Here is a 26,856-nt window from a genome sequence, read left to right as displayed (position 1 = left end):
CACAGCAGTAATTCCTTAAGAGCAAGATGGATTTTGGCAACATCTTTTCAGTGTCTTTTTAAAATGGGTAATTGAGAAGTATCTTGCACTTGTGATTCTACTGGAGTAAAAATTTCCTTACAAGTTCCCCAGCATCAACAAAATGCACTGTCATCTCAGAATCTACTGCTCTGACCTCTGTGGTGTTGAGCAGAGAAGGTCATCTGTAAGCAGAGCTTTGAGGAAAACAATTTCAGATTTCCTTGCTTGTGTTTGGACTGTTGTTTGTTCATACTTGTCTGCCATGGTATATTTGTGCCTAGGCTAAGTGTTTTTGTATTTGTTTGTCTCTCCATAACTTCTGAGGCCATGCAGGAGTAAAATTGTCTTATGTTTGGGGCTGTACTTCTGCTATGGCACTTTCTCTGTGTGGAGCCAGAGATGACAAACAAGGAAGCAGTTCATCGTCCATGTCATTAAGATTGATTATGTTTATGGGTCCAATACTGCATGTGGTTACATTAGTGTAATCCTGAAATACTACTCAGAATGATTTTGAATTATTTGAAGATTCTATAGTTCTCTAATTTTAGAGAGAACTGTATGATAATATTTTTGCATGGCCCAGTGCTCTCCTTTTTTTGGTACTCTAGGGAAAATTTGGAAAAACTGTCATCAATGTAAACCAAAAACACCTCAGGCAACTAAATGCTTGCCTTGTGTTATTTCATTATTCATTAACTACTCTGTTATTCTTCTCCCCTCCTCCCCATGAGCACCTTCCCCCACCACCCCCAAAAAACCACTAAGGAAACAAGCACACCACGATAAAATGCTAATAAAGGGAGTAATTCCAAATAGACCATAAAAGACAGCATTTATAACCTCAATAGAAGTGCCAGTCAGCTATTTTTGATGTAAAGCATCTGTCTCCAGAAGGAAATGAAGGCAGGCCTGTTTCTCCTTTCAAGTCTCTGAAGTAGTAGGTGGTGTCATTTGTTATACAGTGCTACAAGTCCCATGTTATTGTAGTGGTAGCTGCTGACTGCCTTTGTTAACGTACTGAAAAGTTTTATCAGCTGTCTTTAATAAAAGACAACCAATGAAGAAAAACTATAGCAAATGTCTCTTGCTCTCTTATCCTCTGACCATCCTTTATTGGTGTCAGAGAGCAATGGCACCGATGTAGAATCTTGTGGACACACAAAATTCTTGTGACTGTTACAATAAACCATACCTATTGGGGTGACGGATACCCTAGAAAGTTAGGGAGCAGTCTTTCCAAAATCCTGTGCACTTCTTTATTTAAAATGTAAAGGAGTTGGAATGAACTTTCAGTACTACCTGAAATGATTTATCAGTTCACATTTTCCATGGATACATTTGTGTAGAGCATTAATAGAATTTGTTAGGCCTCCAGGAAATCAGGAATGATGTGTAGAAGTTGGAAAATTTCAGTTAAAAAGCATGCAATTTGTTCTTTTTATTTGTTTTTGTTGCTTGCTCTTGTGAAGTGATATATCAAATTGAAGACATGATGGTAGAAGAATTTCTTAGCTAGGCATATAGTCTTACATATATGAAGTTCTTGATTAGTCCCATACATGCACCATATTTTCAGGAAGGCATGGAGGAAATGGAGAGGAATTCTGGAAGCCATATGATACAACTGAGTTATTTCCTGCACAGTAGGTTTTGTGAATGCTGTAGAATTAGCTTGGAGCACATTTAAACATGTGTCTTATTTATATGAGTTTTTCCAGGTTTAAGATTTTTTTAGTCCTTATCCATTGTAAACTTTGTCTTTGTGCAAACATGTGCACATAGTTATAATTCAAGTGAGAAGACAGCTGTGTGTCAATGACTTGAAGAAAGCTCTTTCATTCATGAACTCTCATTAAACAAAGAAATAGCATGAGTAGAGGAAATGGACATTCCTACTCATGATTTGAGAAAATTCTATCAAACAATCTGAAGTCTAAAAATAAATTAGATATGGGGATATTTAGACAGTCATCCATATACATGGGAGCTGATTTCCAAGCATTCTTCATTTTAATAGCATCAATTAGCACCCAGAACATCTGTAAGTAAGGAGTATATTATTTCATTATAAAATAGCATGCAAGACTGGCACTTCAAAGGTGGAGCTATGAAAATATGGCTACCAATATGATTTACCTGTAGCATAGATTACATTTTAGGGGCCTAATTTCCCTTCTTTTGGAGAGTATTTAACTGATAAAACTATATAAAACCCAGCTGGGGTTTTTTGTTTGTTTGATTCTCAGTAGAATGAAGTAACTGACTTACAGAAGGTGGAAAAAATCTGTCAGGGTAAAGCAAGAAAAAAATAAAACTAAAAATTACATCTTCAGATTGCCCTGCATTAGCGTTGTGATGTTTACAATAAGGAGAGCTGAACTAATTTTGTTTTGCTTAATTTTGAAACTCTGGAAACCGTTTGCTCTGAAAATTTGATGCATTGCAGTTTTTTATGAGTTTTTGTGATGCATATATTCGTAGGTTAAAAGAAGCAAGAAGAAAGTTGAAAAAGCATGAAATATTTGTAAGATATAAAACATTAGAATTATCTGAACAACATTTTCACCACAAAATTTAGGTGTTGGACGTAGGAATTATGGCAATTTTGTTGAAGCTTGATTAAAAAGGGTAAGAATAATGAGTTTAACTTTGTAGTGGAGAGGTTTGGAACAAAGGTAAGTCTTCCTCATCATAATGATTTCCTCTTGCCACAACAGTCTGGGAGACCAACTGTAGAGCATATTTTATTGCCTTCTACCTCACATATTTTCATAGAATCATTGAATGGTTTGGGTTGGAAGGAACCTTGAAGATCATCCAATCCCAACCTTCCTGCCATGAGCAGGGACACCTAGACCAGATTGCTCAGAGCCCCCTTCAACCTGGACTTGAACACTTCCAAGGATGGGATATCCACAGCTTCACTGGCAACCTGTTCCAGTGTCTAACCATTTTCCTGAAGTTATTGTCACTAAAGGGCTTCTAAAGCGTACCAGCACCCTGTCACAGTACTCTGAAGCTGATATGCCATGTGGCTTCACATTTTGAATATGGTGTTTTGAGCAGAACACTGATGAGTGGTGACTTGAAACATTTATCCTCTGAGGCAAAACTATTTGATGTCAAAAGTGAATTTTCCTGAAGCTCATTGAAACTTCGACTGACCTGAGGGGGAGAACCATAGTGAACTTTGTGTGGTATATTTTTTCCCCTTTTTCTTTAAAATGCAAGGTACTAGTTTGATAAATGCCTTTACTGTGCTCTCACTAGGATGTGAATACCTTTGGTACTTGCCAAAAGGTAGGTTAGACTGTTCTCTTCATCTTCATAAATGTGCTTTTCTGCACATTTGTTAGCTCCAGTGACCAGGCATGTTATTATCATGAAGAACCTATTATTTCATAATGGAATAACCTAGAGATAAAAAAAATAAAAACAAGCTAAGCATTTTGTCTTAGCTAAACACAAAAAAATTGTTAGTAACATAAGCCTTTAAATTGATTTGTTATGAAATTTTAACATCTTTGTTATTAAATAGCATGTGTTTCCACCATAATTAATTTTATTCAATCATTCATTAAGAAATAATTGCCACAGCCTGAATCTATATGGATATCCTAGAACCCCTGAACATTCTTATATTCTGAGAAAAAATTATATTTTTTACCAGTCACAATTAAAGAGAAGAAAGGGATAAGTTCCAATGTGTTAACTATTCCCAGTGATTATAAACTCTTTATTGGCAATGAGTTTGATTAAAATTAAATTCCTGTTGCTAATTCACTCTTGGATTACTTTAATTTTCTCTTGGAACCTGTGTTATGCCAACATTACCACATTTAAAGCTTACTGAGTTCTGTGTTTTCTCATTAAAGAGAGAAGTCATATGTCTGTAGACACAAGAACTTGACCTGTTTAAAGCACAAAGTACACAGCAGCTGTTCAGAAACTTTTTCTTGTTATCTGTATTTGCTTAAATTACTAAATTGCTTCCATGAAAAGTCAGCAAACATAAGGGAATAACTTAGGTGGAAGAAGATTGTCTGAAAAGAAAAATTGAAAATATTTGTAATATTCCTCCTTACTTTTATTTTTTTTTATTTGTACCAGTATCCTGCTGCCCTAATGAATCTGGGAGCCATTCTCCATCTGAATGGTAAACTGAAAGAGGCTGAAGAAAACTACCTCCTTGCTCTTCAACTTAAACCTGATGATGTCATCACCCAGTCCAATCTTCGCAAATTGTGGAATATCATGGAGAAACAAGGTTTGAAAACATCCAAAACATGATGATGAAAACTCTGAACTTCTTTTCCTTAAAGTGATTAAACCCACAAACTAGAACTTCCACACAGTTGTCAGGTCAGAGAACTTGTTGGACTTGACTGCAAGGATCAGAGGTCCTAACTGCTGCTAGGAGAAGCTGTTCTGCTAGATAAATAGAAAAAGGGAGACTTTGAGGTATTCATGAAGAACTTGTTACGCAACAAAAATATTTGGAACAGTGGCACATGAGAGAAGTTGTTTTGGTGTATTTGATAAATAATTACAAATCCCATATTGCTTACTTTTGGGTGGGTACTTGAAATGTATACTGTCACAGAAATACAAAGGGAAAATTGCACAGTATATACTAAGCCATATGGGAGTTAAAATGGTAATAGTAGGTTAAAGTATTTTGCTGATACTGTAACTCATTAAAATGTGTACTAAATCCAATGTGTTTGCAGTTTGTCTTAATGCTGCTGTATCTCACTCTTGAACCACTTGCTAATCAATTTCACAGCTTATATGGCCAATCTTTTTTCAAACCTGTCACATGATTAGATGACAGCATTCAAAATTGTTTACTGAGAATATGCCTGTTACTTCAGCTTGTTAACTTACAGTGCAGTTTTCTTGAGATGTACAGTCAAATTTCTGTGAGGTAGACAGAATGACCAAGGAACTGTCTGTATTCTACATCAGAAGTAGTATGTAGCCTGGTAAAAAAAAGACCAGAGGTGTGATTTAGTAATACAAGCAAGAGTGATGTTTGCCCAGATACTAAATCAGTGTGATCAGACTGTCATCTTAGAAAAAAATAATTGGTATTATAAAATAACGTGTTTGACTCTCTTTACTTTGCTGTCAGATAAGTCTAACTTTAAATTGGACTCTGCATATGATATTTTTGCAACAACTAATTAAAATGAGATTTGAAGATATTAGTGCTTGGATATGCTAAAATGAGACTTCATGAGCAACTCAGAGAAAAGGGAATGTTATACATTGATGAGGCTAGCAAATAACTGAAGGGACTCGATTCAATCATGCTTAAAATAGTGTAGATTAAGAGGAATCCATAATGGTGGTTGCCAGTTACTTTTCACATTGTTGGTGTTTTAAACAAATCTATTCAGATTCTAACCAAATGTTAGCATTATGTTTGTATTCTGACACATGCTAGCCGCAGAGCTGTCAAATATCTAAATACGCCTTTGGTGAGGTTCAATTTATTTCTGTTTCAGAATGATTTAGCCTCATTACTGTTTTGGTCTTCAGATTTTAAATGTAAAAATAATTTATTTTGAATTGAAGTGTATGAAGCTTTAGTAATTTTTTTTCCAGGACATTTGTTAACTGCTTTCTTTCTTTGGAATAAGTAATATTGCTTGTAAGACAATTTGCTATTTCGTTTAATGGCCCTTTGGTATCTGCTTCAGTATTCCTTTCATAATGATAGATAAAATGTTAAAGTGGTAGAGCACCTTGAACTGAAGCTTCTTCAGGATCTTCTCTTAAAAACTCTTTATTACTGAGAAAGGGTTTGGGGTTTTTAGTTTATGTATTCCTTTTTAACTGTTGAGCACCATTCCAACAAAAATGTAGAGAAGAACACTTTGCTGTATTTATTTATTTATTACTTGACTGCAGCAATGTTACCTGCCATCAACACAACAGTCTCTAAGGGTTGCTAATTCTTATTTGGTTTTACTTGCATTTGTTTTGTGGTTGGTGTACGTACCGAATGGGAAAGAGAACACTTGAGTTATACTCTACCTTCTTGGTCATTCTCCCCTTACACTTGGATTTTACATCTGTATTGAAATAGATTGGGGAATAGCTGTTTCAAAGTCAGTATAGTAGAAAAACTGTAGTAATGTGTGTTTTCTTTTCTTTCCTCTTGCTCACTAAAATACCGTAAGTTGCTAAGTTTACAACTGGCCCACCAGAAGGGCCAGAGGGGCAAGATTGTCTGGTTTTGTGGAGTGTGTCAAGTCTTTCTCAAATAATGTTCTTGCTGGAAAAGCAAAATTGAAGGATCAAAAGTTGAATTTCTACTTTATCGTTGAAAGCAATGTTAGAATACAATGGTAGCTTGAACTTATTCTCCTGCTTTACTGACTTTCTGGGAAAAGATATAGAAATAGATAGTAACTGTAACTGAGCTTGGTATAGAATTGTGGTATCCTGCAGCTTTATTTGCTCAACAGCCATCAAACTTCGATGGCTTCTTGGTCTTAACCATTCACCAGTTTATTTGTCTCCTTCAACTTGTACTTATTCTTGTTTGGTAATTTTTATTCATTGCACAAAAGGGGGAAGAGGGGAGCACTCCTGTGATACGGTGTCATGCTTGCATTGATTACTGGTTTTGTTTATTTCTTAAAAAAAAAAAAAACAACGAAAGAAAAAGAAAAAAGGACTACCATAAATTTACCAAGAATGTCCCTGAATACATTTTTTTAATATAGGTCTGAGCTTGATAACTTTCTTCTTTTGGGATAAATTTAAAACATGTTTAAAATATGTCTCTCTGCTCAGGGATTTATGGTGGATTACTGCAGACAGTGCTAAAAACAAATAAAAGAGCACAAGACAAGTTTACTAAATTAAAATTTTATTTTTTGAAAAACTGTTATTTGTATAAATTATCAGATTTGTAGGCTTTCCTTTTTGTAGAAATAATTGTTTATGTGCCAGATAAAAGAATTTCAATTTTGTTTTCAATAATAAAGCATTGATAACTAATTCACTGTGTATTCCTTTGTATTACTGTAACAACACTTGGGTTTTTTTAATTGTTCTAATGTAATGAGTATTCTTCATTATTTTTTGCATTGGAGAAATGTATAGCGTAAGTAAAACACAACCTGTCACATTTGGCTTTTTTCTATACCCTATTGCAGTTAGACTTCAGTGGATATTTTCAAAAAGGTTCCCTGCAAGCCTTTTTTAATATTTATACTCACAAAATCAGGCCAAAGGGATGATAATGATCGTATTTGATTATTGTATCTAAACTTTATAGGAATAAAAGCTGATGAATATATTTATAAAATACTTTCATATTTACGTACAAACACGGTGTCAGTAAAAATGTTGCTAAAATGTAATTGGGTGCAAAAGCTGGAGAGCAGATTTTGCTTACATACAAAGTCTTTTTCATGTATGAGGTCACCTTTTCCTCGTGCTGCTGTGTCATGTGATGAGTTTCAAATCTTCTGGCTTCCTGCACAGAGATATTATGAAACGACATGGTTCTTTGGCCTTTTGGCTTCCTCTTAATCTTCTATGGACAGAGCATTCTTAGCTCAGTGCTGTATTAATATTCTTATACCTTCCTAGTTCTGTTCATTCAGGTCCCATGCATTGATAGGTTTGCTCTACAGTTGAAAAACATGCATGGGCATGAGCAGAGCTGTAGAGAGGCTTTGGGTCACTGAATTGCAAATTCACCTGTCATGCCTTATTTTTATTGAAGGTCACGCCTCACCTTCAGACATTCCTTGCCTGAGTAGGTGTTGATAAATGGCAGATGATGAATGCAGAGTATGCAAAGAGTCATCTGAACTGTGTCACTCGTTTCTTGTGGAAATAGATTCTAAGCATGGGCTTGAGCTCCTGCTCTGGCACCTTAGCTCTGAAGCCTTTTTTGTAGATCCTGTTCTGTCTGCCTTATGCTATGTTTCCAATGTTTCTGCCTTCCAAGAATCAGGCAGCAGATTCTTGCTACATCTCCATTTCTGATGGAGGCACATGACAGCTCTCTGGTGATTTTTTTTAGTCCTGCTTTCACAGACCCATCTGAACTTGCTCTTGGTAGCTGGTATGGATGGCTGTATCACTTCTGGGATTTCAACTAGTAGAAAGGTAAGGCACTAAATTATTCTGTGTAAGTATACCAGCTCATTTGGATCTGGCTTGGGCCTCTGTTGTAGGCATTCCCATAGCTTTGCCTGACAGAGGTGGCTGCAGGTAGCATGGGAGAGACACTGCTTCCAGTTCACATCTGATAACAGTCACCAGCAGCTGAGTTAGGAGCAGATGTTATATAAGCTCCCTTAGTTAGACTGACCCTGCAATTTGAAAAGTCCCTGCCTTGTTTCACACAGATACTGACATTTAATCTGCCTGAGATTCAGTAGTGTGACATTGGAAGAGTGTGGTTAGTGGAATAGACTACGTCTGATGTTGTGAGGGGATAGTATGAGGGAGGTTGGGAGCAGAGGCAGACATTTTGGGGGACATTAATAAACCTTTAGAGGGACAGACTTTATTCCAAGAACAAAGAAGAAGCCCTGAGATCAAGTTATTCTAGGATAAACTATGGAAAAGCATATGCATGAGTAAATTTAAAAAAAAAAAAGCCACAAAAAAAACCCCCAAAGCTATACAGTCTTGTAAAAGTTGTGAGTTCTTCTGTTATAATAATAAATCAAAACCAAACATTGCCAACAGGAAAAGCTGGCCTTGGAATATAGTATTTTAAAGTTCAGGACATAAAAATATATTCCCCATTGTGCAGGTTTTGGCTGGGATAGAGTTAATTTTCTTCACAGTAGTTAGAATGGTGCTGTGTTTCAGATTTGAGCTAGAAACAGTGTTGATGTCCCAGGGATGTTTTAGCTATCACTGAGCAGTGCTCACACAGAGTCAGGGCTTTTTCTGCCTCTCACACTGCCCCACCAGCGAAGGGGCTGGGGCTGCACAAGGAGCTGGGAGGGGACACAGCCAGGACAGCTGACCATAGGGATATTTCAGACATATGGCCTCATGCTCAGTGATAAAACTGGGGTGGAGTTTGGCAGGGGGCAGCTGTTGCTTGGGAACCATCTGGGCGTTGGTTGGTTGGTGGTGAGCAATTGTTTTTCACTTGTTTCATCTGTGTTTCTTGGGCTTTTTCTCACGTTTTTGTAATTTTCCATTATTATTATTACTATTTTCTTTAATGTATTAAATTTATTTAAATTTCAATTATTCAATTTTTCCTAAATCAACCTATGATTTTTCATACTTTTACCTTTCCAATTCTGTCCTCCATCCCGCCGCAAAAGTGAGTGAGCAGCTCTGAGGTGCTTAGTAGCCGGCAGGGGTTAAACCATGACACCCACGAGAGACTGAATGCGTGACTCAAGTTATGCCACTTGATTGGAAGGCCTTTAAAGTTGCAAGTCAATGTTTCTCCCTTGTCTTAAAGATAAATTCTTGATCTTATTTACCCTGTTGTTGTGCGCTGGCTCTTTAGTGGTACCACAGTTCTAGAGCTGGACAGCTTTAAAGGTTACATATAAGGAAGCATTTCAGAAGGGCAGAAACATCACCTTCCAGTGTACCTTGTAGAATGGTTTAAGATGAAATAGATTGAATCATTCTCTCTTGCTGTACACTCAAATTATTTTGAATAGAGTTTCAGTAACAAAGTGTAATTTTACTTACTAAAATTATTGCGCTTACAAATATTTGTGTGTAAAGCTGGAGATTAAATTGTTGTTTCTATCAGTTTGTGTGCATTTAAGCGCAGATTTATGTTTTAAAAAAATTTGAGATTTCCTTTTGAAGAAATGGGTGTGGAAGCCATGTTGTGAGAACAGCTGTGGGTTTTTTTTCATTTGCTAGAACTGTGTGTGAGCCTGTCTTTCCTTGTATCACTGGTCCATTAGCTGATGACATTCTATTTCTACATGGGTATTTTTGGTTTTTCTCTCTTGCAGAATTTCAGTAGTTTAAGTTACAAGTTCTGTTTAGAGCTAAGGAGAAATGGAGCTTTGATGGCTAAACTTGAGCTTAGTTTTGATTTCCAGAATTATTTAACCCAGGTGAACAGATTTTTCAACTCAATAATGCAGTGGTTTGTTGCTACAAGTAATCCTGGAAAGCAGAGATAATTTGAGAGTCTTTGTTGATTCTTCTCTAGGTTTTTTTTTTTCCTCCTGCCAGCAAAGCATTTTGTATCCTTTTCTGGAGAAATATTTTATTTTGTCTCTAATTTTCTTGAAAACAGATGTTTCTGCAGGCCCAGTATTTTCCTTTATTACAATGAGAAATTAGTTTTCCATACAATTGATTTCTTTATTATTTTGTCATGATTGTTGCAACCACAACCATAAGTATCTCTACAGTACATGAGTGTGGTTTATACCCAATGTGCAAAGCAAATCATTGCCAAGGTGACTCATTTCTGCACACTCACAGTTTCTGGAATACAGCATTGCTTTTCCTGTCATGACAGAGAATGTTTTTATATAACAACATGATGATGTAAGATGGTAGAATAGGATATTTTTTTTTTCAACTACCATCATTTCATAGCCTTTTTTGTCCTTCTTGTTAGTGAAAGAAAGACTTTAACAACTGGTTTTTTTAAAAAACAAACATACTATTAATAGCAATAGAGTTCTATGAATGGCACTTTGCCTTAAAATTCATGGATAAAGCATAGTGGCTCTGTCTGATGCACGCACCTGGGCCCAGGTAACTCCAAGTGAAGATAAGGAAACATATCTCTCCTTGAAGAGACACAAAATTATGAAGTGGGATCTTCACTCTACAATTATGCCAGTGTAGTGGTTTGGTCCAAAATACTCATTACTATTTACCTTCTGTGAGATAAGAACTAGGAGAAAAGCAAAACAGGCACCAAACTTGAAAGAATATAAAGAAGTTTATTAACAGGCTTAAAAGAGGGAAAAAGAAAAAATAAAATCATACCACACCTTCAGAACTCTTCTCCTCCCCTCACCTTTCTCCCTTCTCCCACTGACAATGTAAAAAGACAACCCTTGAGATGTTCAGTCTGTTTACTACTTCCATAATAACCTTGTTCAGTCCATTTAGGAAGAGGAGTCTCTCTTGCGCATGCTATGAACACATTATCACAACAAGACAGCCACCCGGGTTGGTTCTCTGCTCGCATGTGAGTCCCTTCCCACGACTTGCAGCTTTTCCCACAACTGCTTTTGAGGGTCCAATCTTGAGTTACTGGGGTACAATTTTAAGGTTGAGCCGTTCAGAAACAAAAGTTCTCTTCACCCATCTCTGGGAGCATTTCAACTCTAAGAACAGAGGCCCTTCTCCTTCCCTGGGAGCAAAGGGTCCTCCTCATCTTCATCTCTAGGACTATCTCTGGGAGCATCTCTAGGAACTGAGGTCTTCTTTCCATTTGGAGCAAAAGTCCTCATCGCCTCCATCTCTCCCTGTCCAAACTTCTCATGAAATTACAGCTGCGTCAGCATCTGCCTATCTCAGCGCAGGTGCTTTTGCTTACGAGTTGAACACTCCACCCCCCATATCTTCATGAAATTACAACGGGATACTCTGATATATCATAGCTTCACAACAGATTTTCAGCTTTAAGCATCTCCTCTTTCTCCTCCCTCATGTTTTCAGCTCTTCACAGCAATAAAAAGTATTAATCTCACCTCGGCCTTGCAGCTGGAATTTTGCTTATCGCTGTCGGTCACATGATCTTTGCCGGACAGCAGGGCAGCTTCAGCTGAATCTTGGCCGCACTGGAGAGGGGGAGCCGGGCTGCTCCGGCTGCCCACAGCAGGACTGTGGGGGGGTTCTGCGGGTGGAACAGGGCCCATCGGCTCCAGGATGGCCCTGGCCCAGCCCAGCCTGGCCCAAGCAGGGCCTGGGCTGGGCCCGCTGGGCCCCCGCACGGGGCCCGCAGCCACCTGTCCCAGTGCCGGAAACGAGAGAGAGCTCTGCCGGGGTTTGTCTATTCTTAAGTGTGGATCACAGAGGCGGTCACAATTTTAAGTGGCTCAGAGAATTGTCCATATTCAAACTGGCCAGCTGATAGGTTCTGTCAGGTCACAGAGGAAGCTGTAAGCACCCCTTTGCAGAACATCACTTCCGGGACTATGCTTTGCTAACCCATGACAGCCAGCTACAGCTTGTCAGGACATTTACCATAATTTTGCTAATCCTGAAATCAGGTGAGCCCATCTGAGTCTCAAGACTAAGTCTGTTTCTGAAAGGAACACATGAACTAAATGATGGTCATCCCTGGATCACCTAGAATATAATACACTAAGTCTCAAAAATGTCTACTGGCAGGAATTACATCAGAATTTTTTCTTTTTTCTACATCTTTTGAACAGCCTTCTGGCATACAAAGCAGGAAGATAACCTTCTAATGGGTGTTTGGGTTCTCTGATGGCCTTGGCTGATAGCTTTTTCCATGTTTGTGAAGAGCTGATCTTTCATATGCAGGGTGTATGCTTGGAAAAATTACACAGGGACTGCAAAAGCATTGTTTCTACTGAAAATACCTTTAGAAAGCTGGCAAGTGTTCGTTGACCATGGGGAGAGACTGAGCTGGGAGAAGCAGGCTGGACCTTGATAGTTCCCCAATGAATGGCCATTGAGGCAGGAGAGGGAAGCTGGAAATCATGCATGGATTTCATTCACCTTATTAAAAAGTACAATATGAAAAAGACCACCTATACTGATTATGTGAAAATTTTTTCTTTGTATGGGTGGAATCCCAGTGACCTCATTAGGCCTAAGGGACACAAAATACAAAATTATGGTAATACTGGAACAAAGCATCCTGAAAGCCTTTATAATCAAAGTGTACAAATTTAAAAGGATTCTTTTTTTAAAAATCGACTATTATTACCTTGCAAAGCTATGCAGTAGATCAGACACCACACTGAACCAACTGTCCACATTTGCTAGAGGGTTCAAAAACATATTTTCTGTTGGTTTGGGTTTTTTTCTACCTTCAGAATTATAAAGTAGCCATAACAATTCACTAACATCTAAAGGAAAAGCACAGAGGAAATCTCCATTTTAGTCCAAGCCCTAAGGGCAAAACCAAATATGTCTTTCTAAAAGCAACTCTATGAAGATTGGTGTGAGAGCAGAAGCCATTTTAATTGAAGTTCTGATGAGAAATTCTCTAACGAGCAAAACTGTCATGATGGAGACGTGTAATACTAAAACTGAATTAAATAGAAACTTAGAAAGGAAGGCATTCAGTGGCAAAACAAGGGGAAAAGCAGCCTTTTAATAAAGTATACAGGGTTTTTTCTTTTCTTTCTTTTTCTTTCAGCGTGATTCCTGGGGACAACTCTTACTACTTCAGGGAGGAAAAAAGGCAGACAAGCAATGTGGGAAGATGCACTTGCAGCTGATGGCTTTGACGATTTTTATTTCTTACTGTAAAAATACCAACTGATATTTGGGCTCCTAGAAATTTGGGTTGAATGGGACTACATGAATACATTTTTCGGCAAATCCCAAATTGTCATGCTTACCTTGACTGTTCCCTGCTTAGAATCTCAGGAGGTGGCAAGACAAAGAGATCATCTCTCAAACTTCCCTAACCTTAGTCTTCCCATAACCCCATTCCTACTGTTGGCTCTTGTCCCTACTTGCCCTGCTGTATTCATTGCAGACAGTACTGTCTTGAGGGCAGTGATTTGTTCCTTCCAGTTGGCTGTAAAGTGCTCTAATGGGACTGTATAAATAAAAGTAATTAGTTTTTCTGCTTCATTCAAGGGACTTTAAGTAAGAATGACAGGGTACACAGATCTAACTTTCATATAAATTACTCCATTGCAGTTAATAGTTTAATATTAGGTTAATAGTTATTAGGTTAATAGTTTTTTAATATGCACCTCTGGTTTTGCCTCTTAAATGACAAGAAAAGACAGTAATACCTAAAACATAAAATTACCTCAAACATTTCAGATCAGAAGGACTCAGAAAGCTGTAGAAATGATAGATTAACTTCTGAATAAGCAGCATCACTTGGTGTTGGATTTCTACTTTTAATTCAACATTGGGAATGATATAACCATACTCTCTACCTCGTAAGAGGAATTGTACAGCTTCCAACCATCTGTTAAATTAAACATTGATGATTACCATGGACATGTGGAGCAGACCAGGTGCAAGGGGGATGATAGCTCTGTGCATATACCTAAGCCCTTGGAGCCTACTTGATTCAGAAGGTTGGATACCCAAATAGAAGAACTGAAGGGTGGTTTTTTTAGTGTAGTGTCACTCACTGCAAAGTTCAATGGCAACGATTTGCTCCTATCCTTCTATAATAGATACAGTATATCCTGTGTCTGAAATACTGAAATGCTGGGAAAGGTCCAGGTAGTTATATCTTTTAAATAAATGCTTTAATATGTTGGCACTTTTCTGGCAGTAATTTCCCCTGCCAGACATTTCTGTCTTGGTGGTACTTTGAAAACTGGGAGAGGGCAATAAATCTCTTGAAGAGAGAAGTTTTGATTACTAACAAAATCCTAAGAGAACAAGACATAGCAGTATATGTGACAAACCTGGAAAATGTAAATAAACATACTATTTCAAACAGGAAACTTATCAAGGGTCCTTCTGCTTGAGGGCCTGCTCCCAAATAACATAAATTGTCACTGTACAGTTTCTGCTGCTTTTCAGACAACGTGCTGCTGTTTTTCACTTACTTGGCTTGTAAGGAAAATATTCTGTCCCAGTTGAAGATGATAATGGTTTTGTCACTGACTTAAGTGGCTAAAATTTCACTGTAGAAAACTGTTTGCGATAAGGACTTACTAACATTTATATGCTGCTTCTGCTGATTGTTTTTCTGATCTCCTAGCACAGTAAAAAGTACACATACTTTGTTCAGAAACATAGACATGGATGAGTCTTTACACAAGAAACCACTCAGGTACGCTGTTTTTCTGCTAGAGCTTGCTACCTTGCTCAGGCAATGTGAAGCTGTGTTATTTAAGAGCATCAAGACAGAAGCTGCTTTAAAGCATCAGTGCTGGAGCAGAGAAAGGCTGGATACAATCACTGAGTTGTTGTTTTACTGTGCAAGGTCACATTACAAAATTATAACAAGGATGCTTTGCAAAAGTAATTTTTTTCTTGTATGTTTGGGAAAATACAATTTATTGAAAGATACATTCCCTCCAAATGCTGGGAGAGCTTCTGTTGTTAAGGCAACTGGAGTAATCAACTAATTTATGTTTCAGTTTGTCAAGTGCACATTGGTAATTATTTCAGTGCTGTACTGAATTAATGGTAAAGCCTGATAAGAAGATGATCTGTCATTGCTGTGTATAACCCCTTCTCCCCTCATTCTGCAAAAACCATTATTATTTAGTTGCTTTCAGTATGACTTCTCTTATGATGGACTTCAAATGCACTTCACAGTTCACTGAGCAATGTTTGAAAATTGATTAAAAACTGTAATTATTGTACCAGGAACATAATCATGATTGATAGGATGAACCCAAGTAATCAAGGGGAAGAGGAGAATTCTCAGACTGAAACTTACTTCTGCACTAGCAAAATGTAATTGAAACAAAAAGCTGTTATTTTCTGAAAGTTAGATGAGTTCTTTTACTTTTTAACACACAAAAAGAGAGAAATCACAAATACAACCAGCACCCATAATAAATCCCAAGCCTCTTTAAATTATGTGGGTTTCTGTAACCTCAACTTAGTGTAAAAAAGATCAGGTTTTAGTTGGTGTCAGCCAAAGAATCTAGTTCTAAATATTCTCTCTCATGAGGATGAGGGTAAAATGTATCATTAATCCCTGTTACACATTTCTTTTGTAAAGTCCAGTTATAATAATTCTTTTATGTTAATAATTAGTTTTCTTTTATCACAGACCTGATGAACAACTTTTTCCTCTGAAATGCTAATGCTTTTATGTCTTTCATATTGTTAACTTTTAATGAAAAATGTGTACCTCGCTTTATTTATCAAAGAATATCCAAAAATAACTTCAGTAATGGATGTCTTTTTTCTGTCGTAATTTCATTTTTTTTTCAGTGATTGGGTTCTCATGTTTAGTTCAGCTCTACCTTCAGTGTCACAGCTGTGACTTACTGCATGCTCACTTGATTTTTCTAAAAGCATCATCTCCCTCCCTGAATTTTCTAATAGCCTCACATCCCACCTCTTGAATAAGTTCAGGTTTGTTTGCTTTCTGCCACAGTGCTGGTCATTCAGCTGGCAGATTCCAGTTTTACAGGGTAAAGCAAAACAATTTTTCAGCTCAAGTGAAAGAATCAGCTGAAGAATTACTGAAGCAGTAAACTTGCCTTTTGAAAATTCATGAATTCATAAAAATGCAATATTTTAATCTTACCTAATCACCACTTTTAATATTGATTATGCTGTGATGAACTCTACCTTTTCAAAGAACCGTTGGAAGGGTTAATTGTTGTTTTGCATGTAGATTACCTCTCAGCTTCTCAGAGGCTTGCTCAGCTTCACCCTGACTCTCACTGTGCTGCTGCTTTTCCTCCCTTCAGTGCAGGTCTGTGCAATGGCAGGAGTGGGCTTTTGGGGAGCTTAGAGCATCAGGGCTTAACGTTCTTGTGGAAGTATAGATTAAACATACATACCTGAAATGTGAAAGCTTCCCACTCCAAATCTCAAACCCATTAGTGATGACAGCACTTTTGATTATAAACTTTCTTGTTGGATTTAGAAAGGGTATTTTGGTGCTTGAAGCTTGTAGAAGGTCTCATCATTCAGGACCACCTTACAGAGAAATCAATGACTGTATTTATTTTTTTGTTAAGCTTTTCCTTTAAAAAAAGTACCAAACAAACACAAAACCAACAAACCCACACAAAACTTGCAGTTAATTGCAGGGTCCAAGTTTGCCTTTAAACTGTTGTGGCTTTTACAGGATGTTTTCCAGCTGGGGTTCAGTCACTATCCACAGTCACTGCAAGCATGGGCTAATTAAATTTAATTAAGCAACAATGCAAGAAGCTTAATTTAAGGCTAGTCACCTCACATTTGATGTGTCTAAACATTTTTTTTCATGGATGTTTACTGTTTGTCAGCTGACCTACGGTAACTTGTGTATTATCCATGCTGAAAGCAAAAATCTACTTTTTGCTGAAGTACAAGTTAACATGAGTGGAAGTGATGCAGCTGCATCCTAGGCTGTCCTAGAATTATATTTGAGAGTGTTAACAAAGCAAATTGACAAGTTCATTTTGTTGAAGCTGCTTCTATAGTTGTACCAGTTGATGTCTTTCACGCCTACAGCACATGAATGAGGACAATTATTCCATCTGAGAAGCCAGAATGATTGGATCTATTGACAGGCCTTTCCTTAATGTAATTGATCACAGTACTCACTCCAGAATAGGTGACCTCTAATCCTTTAAAAACCATAATGCTTAGGAGGAAAGAAATAAAAGTATTTTCTGCATAAAGAATAGGACTACAAAAACCAAACTGTAATATGATCACCCCCATTTTAGGTGAACTTAATGAAATCCATTGAGATCAAGTAGGACAAGCAGTAGCCTGGCTGGGAAAGCCACAAGCATAGCAGAACACTGACTGAAATACACAGATCACTTGAAACTGGTCAAAGAAAAGCTAGTGGGTCCTAATGCAATCCATCATTAGTAGGAGGAATAGGATACATCAAGGACAGAGAATGCCACATGAGAATGTATTACAAAAACACAACAAAAATGACCTTTATATGGTATCTGTTTTTCAGTCCAGTGCTGTAATAAGGATTAGACGTGTAAGCTTTTTGAAAGCTATCACACGATGAATTAATCCCACACTCGTTGCATTCTATAGCAATGCCCACACATTACACTTTTGTATCTAGAAAAATCATAGGGTCCACTACAGGCTAAGGCACAGAATTGAACCCAAAGACTCCAGGCTTTTCTTATTATTTGTCATGTCACTTATTCCTCTTAGCAGGTAATAATTATGAAGAGCAGTAATTAATTTTTTGTTACTGCAAGCTTAAAAAGGAAAGCATGCTAAAGAATGAGTATTATTAAATAAGACATAGATTTATTTCCAAGTAAGCCCTTAAAAAAAACCCCATACAAAGTTAACAGCACCTTTTATTCACTGCAGATTATTACTGTCCCTGCCTGGCTCTGTGGGGCATACACGTGCACCCACAGATGCACAGGTGGGTTCAGTAATATTAAGCCGATGGCAAGGAGTTGAGAAGGGTCCTTGCTTAGAGTTCCAGAGAAAGCAGTTTATTGCTACAGCTCGTGAAGGGTTCTAGAGGCAAATGACCCCAAACACATGGCAGCTCAAGCTTAAGTACAGGGGTGTGGCTAACACCAGGAGCCAGCTGGGGTAGCAGAGCTGGGGTACATTTCCATAACCAAACAAGGCATCCTGGAAGAGGCTCCTTTCCCTCACCATAGCCGGTAAGTCTTTGGCACCAGAGACTTTCTTACCAAGAGCCCTCTCTGTCAATCGGCCACCACAGCAGATGAATCAGTGATAACAACCACATGCCAAACTATTTGAATAGCTACCAGCTCTGTGTTTGATTCTGTACTTGCTAATCCTTGCTTCATAATGCCTGCAAAGAGATGAAAAAGGAAATTACTAGTTTCAATTACCTTTATACAGTGGGTTAGAGACACTAATATCACTAGTCACTGCATCTTGCAGCACTCTTAGGTTTCAAAAGAGGATTTCTGATTTTCTTACGTTTGGACTCAAGATAGTTCTGACTGAAGCTGGCCATTCAAAGAGCTGGAGTGCTCACTAATTATCTTTGGTACTAGCTAAATGCATTCTGGAGCTGGAGGTTTACAACAAAGGCGAGTCTGACAAAATTAACCTTGAGGGAAGGTGCTTGTTTCATGGTGACAGCAAGTCTGATTTCACCCACAGATCTACTCCTCTTGTGCGATTCAAGGGTACCTGATTTCACACAACTACATGTAAATTAGAAGAGTAATATTTGATTTAATTATATTTTAAACTTTTTTGTGCTTTGGACTTTCCAAATAATTCAGTATAAGAGTAATTTATGAATATTAATTCTGAACTGAGAATGTATTTTTTCATACGTGGTTGTAGCTCAGTGATAACTCTAGCACTGATGTTTAACAGACTCACTTCTGTCTCCAGTTTGGACAACACGTAGCAGTTAATTTTCAATATCAATGAAGCACTGCTATCCCCATAACAAAGTGTGCAACATCTCAGTGTTTTTGAATATGGATAGGACTTGCTTTCAAAAGAGTTAAATATTCTATGTTTTTCCTAATTCCAGTTGTCCAATACTGTGTAATTGGGTTTTGGCACATATGAGATACTGATGCTTTATTTTTTAATGTTTAATTTAGCCTTTAACATTACTGAGAAATTTTGTTATGCTTTCTGTTTAGTGTATTTTTAAACTGTTCTTGCTCACTTGATAGATTTTTTTTCCAAGTGCTCTTGACTTTGACAGAATTATTCAGTTGGTTGAGAGGCAATCCATTTCTAAGATGTTATGTTTTGAAAATGTTCTCAATGTAAAATTGCTCAATGAATATGTTTCTTTAAGAAGTTTATGTTCTATTACTTTAAAAATACCGAGATTATTGATCATTATGCTGTTCCATTTCATTGTAGTTAATTGATTTCAAACATTTAAGAAAATTATTTACTTGTACTGCTACTTCAGAAGCCTCTAACAGAAGAGTCTAAACCATTGACAGAAGAGATTTTATTCTTCTTTGTGATTATTCTGTCTTTGAGCTTCTGCATTTAAAAGTTTGATGACATCTTTCATTGTTGCTGCCTTGTTTTTAAAGTGATGAAGGAATTGCATTTCCCCAGAACAAGTGAACTTACCTAAACAAAGACTATCAAATGCTGACAGGAGTATAAAGCAAGGGAAAGAGAGAGGAGGGAAAAATACCTGATGCACAAGAAAGAAACCAGAAAAACCCTCCACAAATTGAAGGAAACAAAATGTTTTACCCAAAGTCAGGTAGAAGAACACCTTTCTCAACTGGCATGTTCATAAAGCCATTTAGCTTTCTTGTCTCATCAGTAGTTTTGCATAAGCAAACAGGTTTACCTATTGAAGTGGCTGCTTCCTTGCATACTCTTGGATCATGTACTACTGTGATCAGTATGATGAAGACTAGGTTTCTAAACAGAAACGGTGGTTAAGGAAGACCAGCATCAAGTAGATGACTTTGGAAAGAATTGGCTGGAAATACAAGAATATGGACAAAGTTTGACTTCTCTTTCAGTGAGATAAGGCTTACATGATGTTTGTCTATCCCACTGTTACCAGCTTGTGATCTTTCTTGGCCAAATTCCACCAAGAGTGACATACATGTAGTTGTACTGTTAGTAGCTGGAAAATAGGCAGCTGGATATGGGAAAAAAGTTTCTGTTATTGTGCTTTCCCCTATCCTCCCCCTCCTTCAGTCCTTTTGGGAGAGAAATGTTAAAAGCAAATCCACATTGGAGGGTGAGAACCTCAGTGTTGGAAAACAAGAGGTTGCATCTTTTTGGACATTAGGGGATCTGTCCTTTAGGCACAACCCAAAGGAAGCCAGGCCTCATTAGTTCTGCACTTCATAGGCCTGTTTTTCTAATGTACAGAGGTTCAGTTGTGCTAGCAGGTTTTTTTTTTTTCTGAAACTTGAAATCTGGATGCATAGTTTTGGGGTATATACCATAAGATATTTTGGACCTGTTTTCCAGCAGTGAAGGAAAATTTCACTTATTTTAATTGTTGTGTATTTGATGTTTTTAAAACTTCCATTCCTTGTATGATAAGCTGAGCAATACCGGCAGTCTGCTCATGCACTTTGTGTTCTATAGATTTCAATGTCACATTAGGAGCTTTGAAATAAGGAAAGATTTAAAACACCACTCACTATTTTATTAATACTGGTGTATTCCTTAATACCTTTTCCTGAGGCTATCAGAATATTTTAATGTCCCATCACTCCTGCAACATACAGAAGGGTCATAAAGTGATAGTTTTCCCATGGCAGAAATGCCTTTGAAGCAAAACAAAGCAATATTTAACACTTCAGAGCAACTGAAGCTCAAAGGCGTTTGCAGGAGTCAATGAGAAACAGTACTAAACTCAATTGCATCTGCCAGAGGAATGTAGGCCAGCAAGATGCAATTATGTGTCTAGAAATTTTGAAAGATAATGAGGTTAGCTCCTTTCTTGTACCAAAGATCCACAAAGTTTTTAGAAACCACAGCTGAGAAGACACTCTGTCTTAATTCTTCGTGGAAAGAGAGAATCCCTCTGAAGTTTACTGCTTTACAGTGTTATATTCAAGGTTCTGTGCAGTAGTTGCTTGCTCAGTTACCCACTTCCTGCTGCAATATGGGATTCCTGGAGATCAAGGGAGGTCATGAGATCAGTGTAAAATACTACAACAAAAACCTTCCAATAAACGAAAACATATTTTGAAACTGACATCAAGGAACAAACCATCAAAAGCAGTGAACTAGAAACTGGCCACCCAGAAATAGAGTATCTTGATGTTGTATCTTTCATCTAAATGTATCCAAAATTATTTAGAATCATAACAAATGGGGATATCCTTATTTTATGCGGCTGCTTGGGAGGTGCAAAATTATAGACTCGATGGGAGCATGGACCATTGGAATTTAATATTATGTTTATTACATACAGTTTTAAGCATTGCCAATTCTACTGTGTTATCTGTGCCTTTTTTTTTTTTTTAATTGCTTTGTTTACAATAGTATCTGAATATGTTCTGGAAGTTCATAAAGTGACCTGAAAAACTGACCTGTAGCTCATTTTTATTTTCTTCCCAGGGGACAAGACAATGTATGTGAATGACTTAAATTTATAATTAGAATCTGCTTTGTAGTTATTGTTCTAATAGTGTTTTTTTTTAATGTCATTGATGTAGATGTCCTACTTTGAGCTTATGCTGGACATATTTGGCCAAAAAGATGTGAAATAGCATCTTAGAGTGGAAGCCAGTGAGGGCTTTGGACCTTAGCTCATATGGAAATCTATAAAAGAATTCCAGACCAGGCTGTGTAAAAATGTTCTCTAATGGTTGGGCAAGATTTATCCTTGCTTTGAAGTCTCTGTTGTGCCAGACAAGAAAACTGTATACCATAATTTTTGTCAAGGGGTGTATGTAAACATTTTACATGCTAGATATAGAAATCTGAAAACTTATGAATATTGGCTAATCTGACCTGAAACTTGACTCTTTCTGCTGAAGAAAGCCAAGGATAACTCTTTTCTAATTTTTTTTCTATGGTTCTTAGATGAAGAGGCATGTCTAGCATTAGTAAACCTTTCTGTGAGGGATGGTGATTCCACAACAGGACGAAGGAGTGTTTTGTTTCTGTTCAGACATGGTGTGATAGCAGCATGTGGTGATGAGTCTTCTTGATAAAATAAAGATAATTGAATTTTTCCGCAATTTGGGAACTGGGAAAAATGCACTGCTTTTATTAGGAAGCATGTCTCATCCTGGGGCTGATTTATGACACACTCAGTTCTGACTACTGCTTCCAGATCAAACCTGAGCTGTGATGGTCTGTCCATGCAGTGAGTTAAAAAGCATCGTTAATTCCATTTGTAGGTGAAATTCAGTAAGATGGCACATTCTTTCGTAAAGCTAATATTGAGCCTATATCAGTCACTGGTAGTTTCTTTCTTGTGTGTGCTATGTAATCAAATGAGCATTCAGCTTATGGTCTGATTACTTAGCAGAGTCTTTTCCACAAGAAAAGAGATGGCAGCCCTGCTGACCACCAGCACTTAGCTTTTGGGGCCTTAGGAGAGCATACATAAATACTTTTAATGGCTTTAGTGTGTTTTCTTTGCGGAGCATCAAAACCAGCCTAAGCAGGATGAGCCAGAGAAAGCAGCCAAGGCTTTGTCTGCACAGACGGGTGCAGACAGTCACGCGTTTGATCTGCTTGCACACTGAGCTGTCTGAATGGAAGCCAGCTCTGGCCTGGAAACCATAAAGACATGTTAATGCATTGCCATGCTGGAGCTCATAAGCCTTACCAGTGCTAGGGCTACTTTTGTTTCAATAACCTCTCTATAACTGTTTTTTTAATGAAGTTGCTCCCATGGTTTGTTCCAACTACTATATAAAATACTCTATTTTAACAGGACCGCAAATCACATTTGCAAAGAAGGCATGAAATGTTTTAAATGCTGCTGGACCTGCAAACTGATCAGTAGTTACTATTTGAAAATTTTCATTTGTTTCTAACTCTACTTGTGAAAAAACCCATAAAATTTATCAGACCCAGGTCTGATAGGAGCGTACAAAAGTGAGATAAACCTAGCAACCGTGACAGTTGTTCTAGTAAACAGCTAGTGATCATAGATAGTTTTCTGTTTGAAGTATCTGGGGCATTGTAGCATTGTATGACATTGCTTCTGCCTCTAATTTTGTGCTCTGGATTAATAGCAGGCATAACTTGGAGCAGCCACCCGTTGTCCAAAAATTCTGTACACTGCCACAGTGATTCTGATTCCTCAGTGTGCCCATGCATCAAAAGTAGGGATGGCAGAGAAGGAAGACATTGAGCATAGACTCTTGAGGTTTCTTTATAAGGAGGCAATGTTAAGTTAAAAAAAAAAATCACATAAAAAGGCAGAGAGGTTGACAGAGTGAGTGTGATAAAAAACAGCAAGGAAAAAAGATGTGAACTAAAAGAATAAAATGATATTGTCATAATACCCACAGGCTTCCCTTCTGGAAAGGACAGGGAATAATTGTCAGACGCTAAACTCAGTGTGCTGCAAATTCAGTCTCAAACTATCATTAATAATCTTGAGAAATGAGTCTGGAGGATAGAACTGAAACTGGCGGTATTTCAGAAGCAGAGTCGGCGTCAGCTGTCATCCCATTGAGAGACATACCCTGTTAGGGCCTGTTAATGTTGCACTCCTGTCAGAGTGACATATAACATTACAAGTTAAACAAGTGGCAGACAAGACAGTGTGGAGGCAAATTGTTCAGCAGATGGCACAGACTACTTTACTTACCATCTGAAGTCAGAAAATAGCGCAAGTGCCATTTTTTGCATTCACTCTTTCATTCTTTTAAGATTCTTTTCAAATGGTAGTCTGGGTACTGCTCAGCAACTTCCTTTGTTGTGGCTGTTGAGACAAGAGGAACTTCACAGTATGATTATAATATGAGATATGTCAAGTAGAGCACTAATGATGTGCATATACACGTACGTACACTTTGAGCTGAAATTGCAGTAGAGTTTCTGAGCCTCACTGAGTGAATGCTTTGAGTGTATTACATCTCCAGATATCTGCTTTGAGTTGTGAACCTCCTGTGGCTTATTGTATTTCCTTTTTTTTCAAAGCCTCACAATTTGTAGGCACACTAGACTTGCACTCTCCTCCCATGTTCTTAATCCTTGAAGGAGAAACATTTTCTTTGGGAGTAGGAAAAATAACAGTTAAGCAGCACAATAACTCATTTCTCTCTTTGAGTTCAATTTCCATCCTTTTGGAGTAAATTATAGTGTTCTCATTGGCTTTGGTAGTATTGGACTGTGCTCTTACAAACCAATCAACTGGCCTCTTAGGAAAAAAGGGAGTCATCATCATCAGTTTGGGACAATCTGAACTGAGAAACAACTTCAGTCTAAACAGGTCTTCATATTGACTACCTTCTAGATACTCCTGGTTCAGTTTCCTGATTAGTTTGGCTTTCTTCCTCTAGCCCAAGGAAGGGGCAGCGAAAGACGGGATATTACAATGCAAAGGGGCAGAGGGGGAAATGCCGTCACTTGTTACATAACAAGGGTAGTACCTTTGTTGCTCTTCATACGCACACAAGATACAACCTCTTCTCTCAGGAGTTTGCAGACTAATTAGAAGAGACAGAAGTGTTCACGTGCCTCTTCATCATTCAGAAGAAATCCCAGTCTGTTGTTTGAGAAGACTTTGAAAGGAACAGTGGAACCAGTAGGAAATTCTACTCCTGTAAAGTAGGAGAAACAGGAAAACCTCACTTTCACAGGTAGAGTTGATTTTTTTTTTACTTATATACATACCAAAATCCCTATTAAACAAACATGGCCAGTGTTTGCAGTTCTGTAATAAGCCTCAGTTAAGTGTTTCCTTGAAAGGAGTGTGTAATTCTGACTTTTAAATTTAAACTTTATATACTTGACCACCAAAAAAAAAAAAAAAAATTCTTTCCACACATAAAAATGTAACTGTTGAGAGATAAGCATAATGTCTTCTCTTCTTTTATGTCCAAGATACAGGAGTTCCCTTTTCCTGGAATTGCTTATGATTTAGCTTGTATTTTTAGCTTACTACCAGCAGTGTCTCTTGAAAAAAAAAAAAAAAAAAAGAAGAGAAACCATTGAGAATTGCTACTTGAATTTACTGTAATTTTTACAATTTTGCCTATGGATTTGGCAGATGGATTCTCTCGGACAGTCTGATCTGCTGCATACTCCAACTGGGAGGTTCAGGTGTAAGTTTGTGCTTGTTACCTAAAATATGTACTTAGTTTGTTTATAAACTCTGAGACTATTTTCTTATCATCAGCAGGCACTTTATGAAGTCAAAAATTTCTCATCCTTTTGATATTTTACTGTGCTTATATGAGTGTGTGTATGTGTGTGAGAAGAGGATACACTTGTGAAAATCCTTTTATGGTAGAAATGGGCTTGGGTTTAGAAACACCTTTCAAAAATTTTTTTCTTCAAACTTAGGAACCTTCTTCAGTGTCATTTGTGGCTCGTAAAGCATAGGTGTGAAATAATGCTTTTAATGTTTTCAGGAATGTGGTAAGTATACCATTAAAATCATGGGTTGATTTTCAGTGGTGACATAACACTCCTACTGCAGAAAAATCTACAACACTGTCGTGTGTTTCAGTTATTTTCAGCAGTCCACAGACTCTTCAGGTATTTCATGTGCAGAAATTCGATATGAAACATGATACTTCTCCATTTTATTCCCTGGTCATAATCATCAGAAATGTACCTGAATGCTGGCTTATTTAACAGATTTTTACTGGGTCACATATTGCTCTCATCTTAACAAATTATTTAATAAAGACATTTATGTTAAAGTCATGGAATCCCTTAAAGATGAGAGCTTTCAAGGTGTAAGTATTATAAATTTTTTATCAATGTGAACAAAATTTCCATTTCCTTCTACCAGCAAGAAAATTAATGCACCATTTTGACAAGTCTGTTTTAATGAAATTTTGTAATACAAATGCTTTCCACCTATGACTGCTGATAGACCAGTAATTTCTATCTATCCTCTTTACTAGTCTTGACCTTGGTTTGTTATAACTCAATACATTCCTGCTCATTATGAAATTTTATTTGTCCCTGCAACATATCTGTTAATAATCAACTGCTGTTTCAGTGTTAATATGTTTCTGGATAACATGAAATGAAAAGAAAGACAAATGGCAGTTGTAATTATTTTATAGCTTACAGGAAACAGCCTGAAATTGTTATAGCTATTTTTACATGGGAAAATTTTGGAGAACGATATTCACAGAGGGTGATATAAAACTCCCTACACTCTTGCTACAATTTAATTGGGAAAGATAGACCTGACGTAGCTCTTCTAAAGGGCCCTCCACCTTTTTGAATTGAATATACAGGGAGAGATTAGCCTTGTTAGAATAATGTTGGCCCTTATGAACAACTCTCATAGAGATTAATGGGGATGAAAGAGAAACAAAGCACTAATACATGTGTAAGCCTCTTCAGAAAAGATTTTAAATAAATCCTATGTTCTAAATTATTACAAAACCTTTACATCCAGTA

The 26,856-nt window shown here is 37.4% G+C and overlaps 1 protein-coding gene across 1 annotated transcript in view; it reads left to right on the top strand.

The window, feature by feature from the left end:
- TMTC2 (transmembrane O-mannosyltransferase targeting cadherins 2) overlaps window positions 1-7,038 on the top strand; it is a 242,273-nt gene extending 235,235 nt beyond the window's left edge. The window contains exon 12 of the mRNA XM_048301536.1: window positions 4,135-7,038. Within this exon, the coding sequence (XP_048157493.1) occupies window positions 4,135-4,314 (180 nt within the window). The 3' untranslated portion in view covers window positions 4,315-7,038. The remainder of the gene's footprint in view (window positions 1-4,134) is intronic.
- Window positions 7,039-26,856: the final 19,818 nt, after the last annotated feature.

This window comes from Corvus hawaiiensis, chromosome 4 (assembly GCF_020740725.1).
Source record: "Corvus hawaiiensis isolate bCorHaw1 chromosome 4, bCorHaw1.pri.cur, whole genome shotgun sequence".
Taxonomy (NCBI): Eukaryota; Metazoa; Chordata; class Aves; order Passeriformes; family Corvidae; genus Corvus; species Corvus hawaiiensis.
This window is presented reverse-complemented; position numbering and strand designations above follow the sequence as displayed.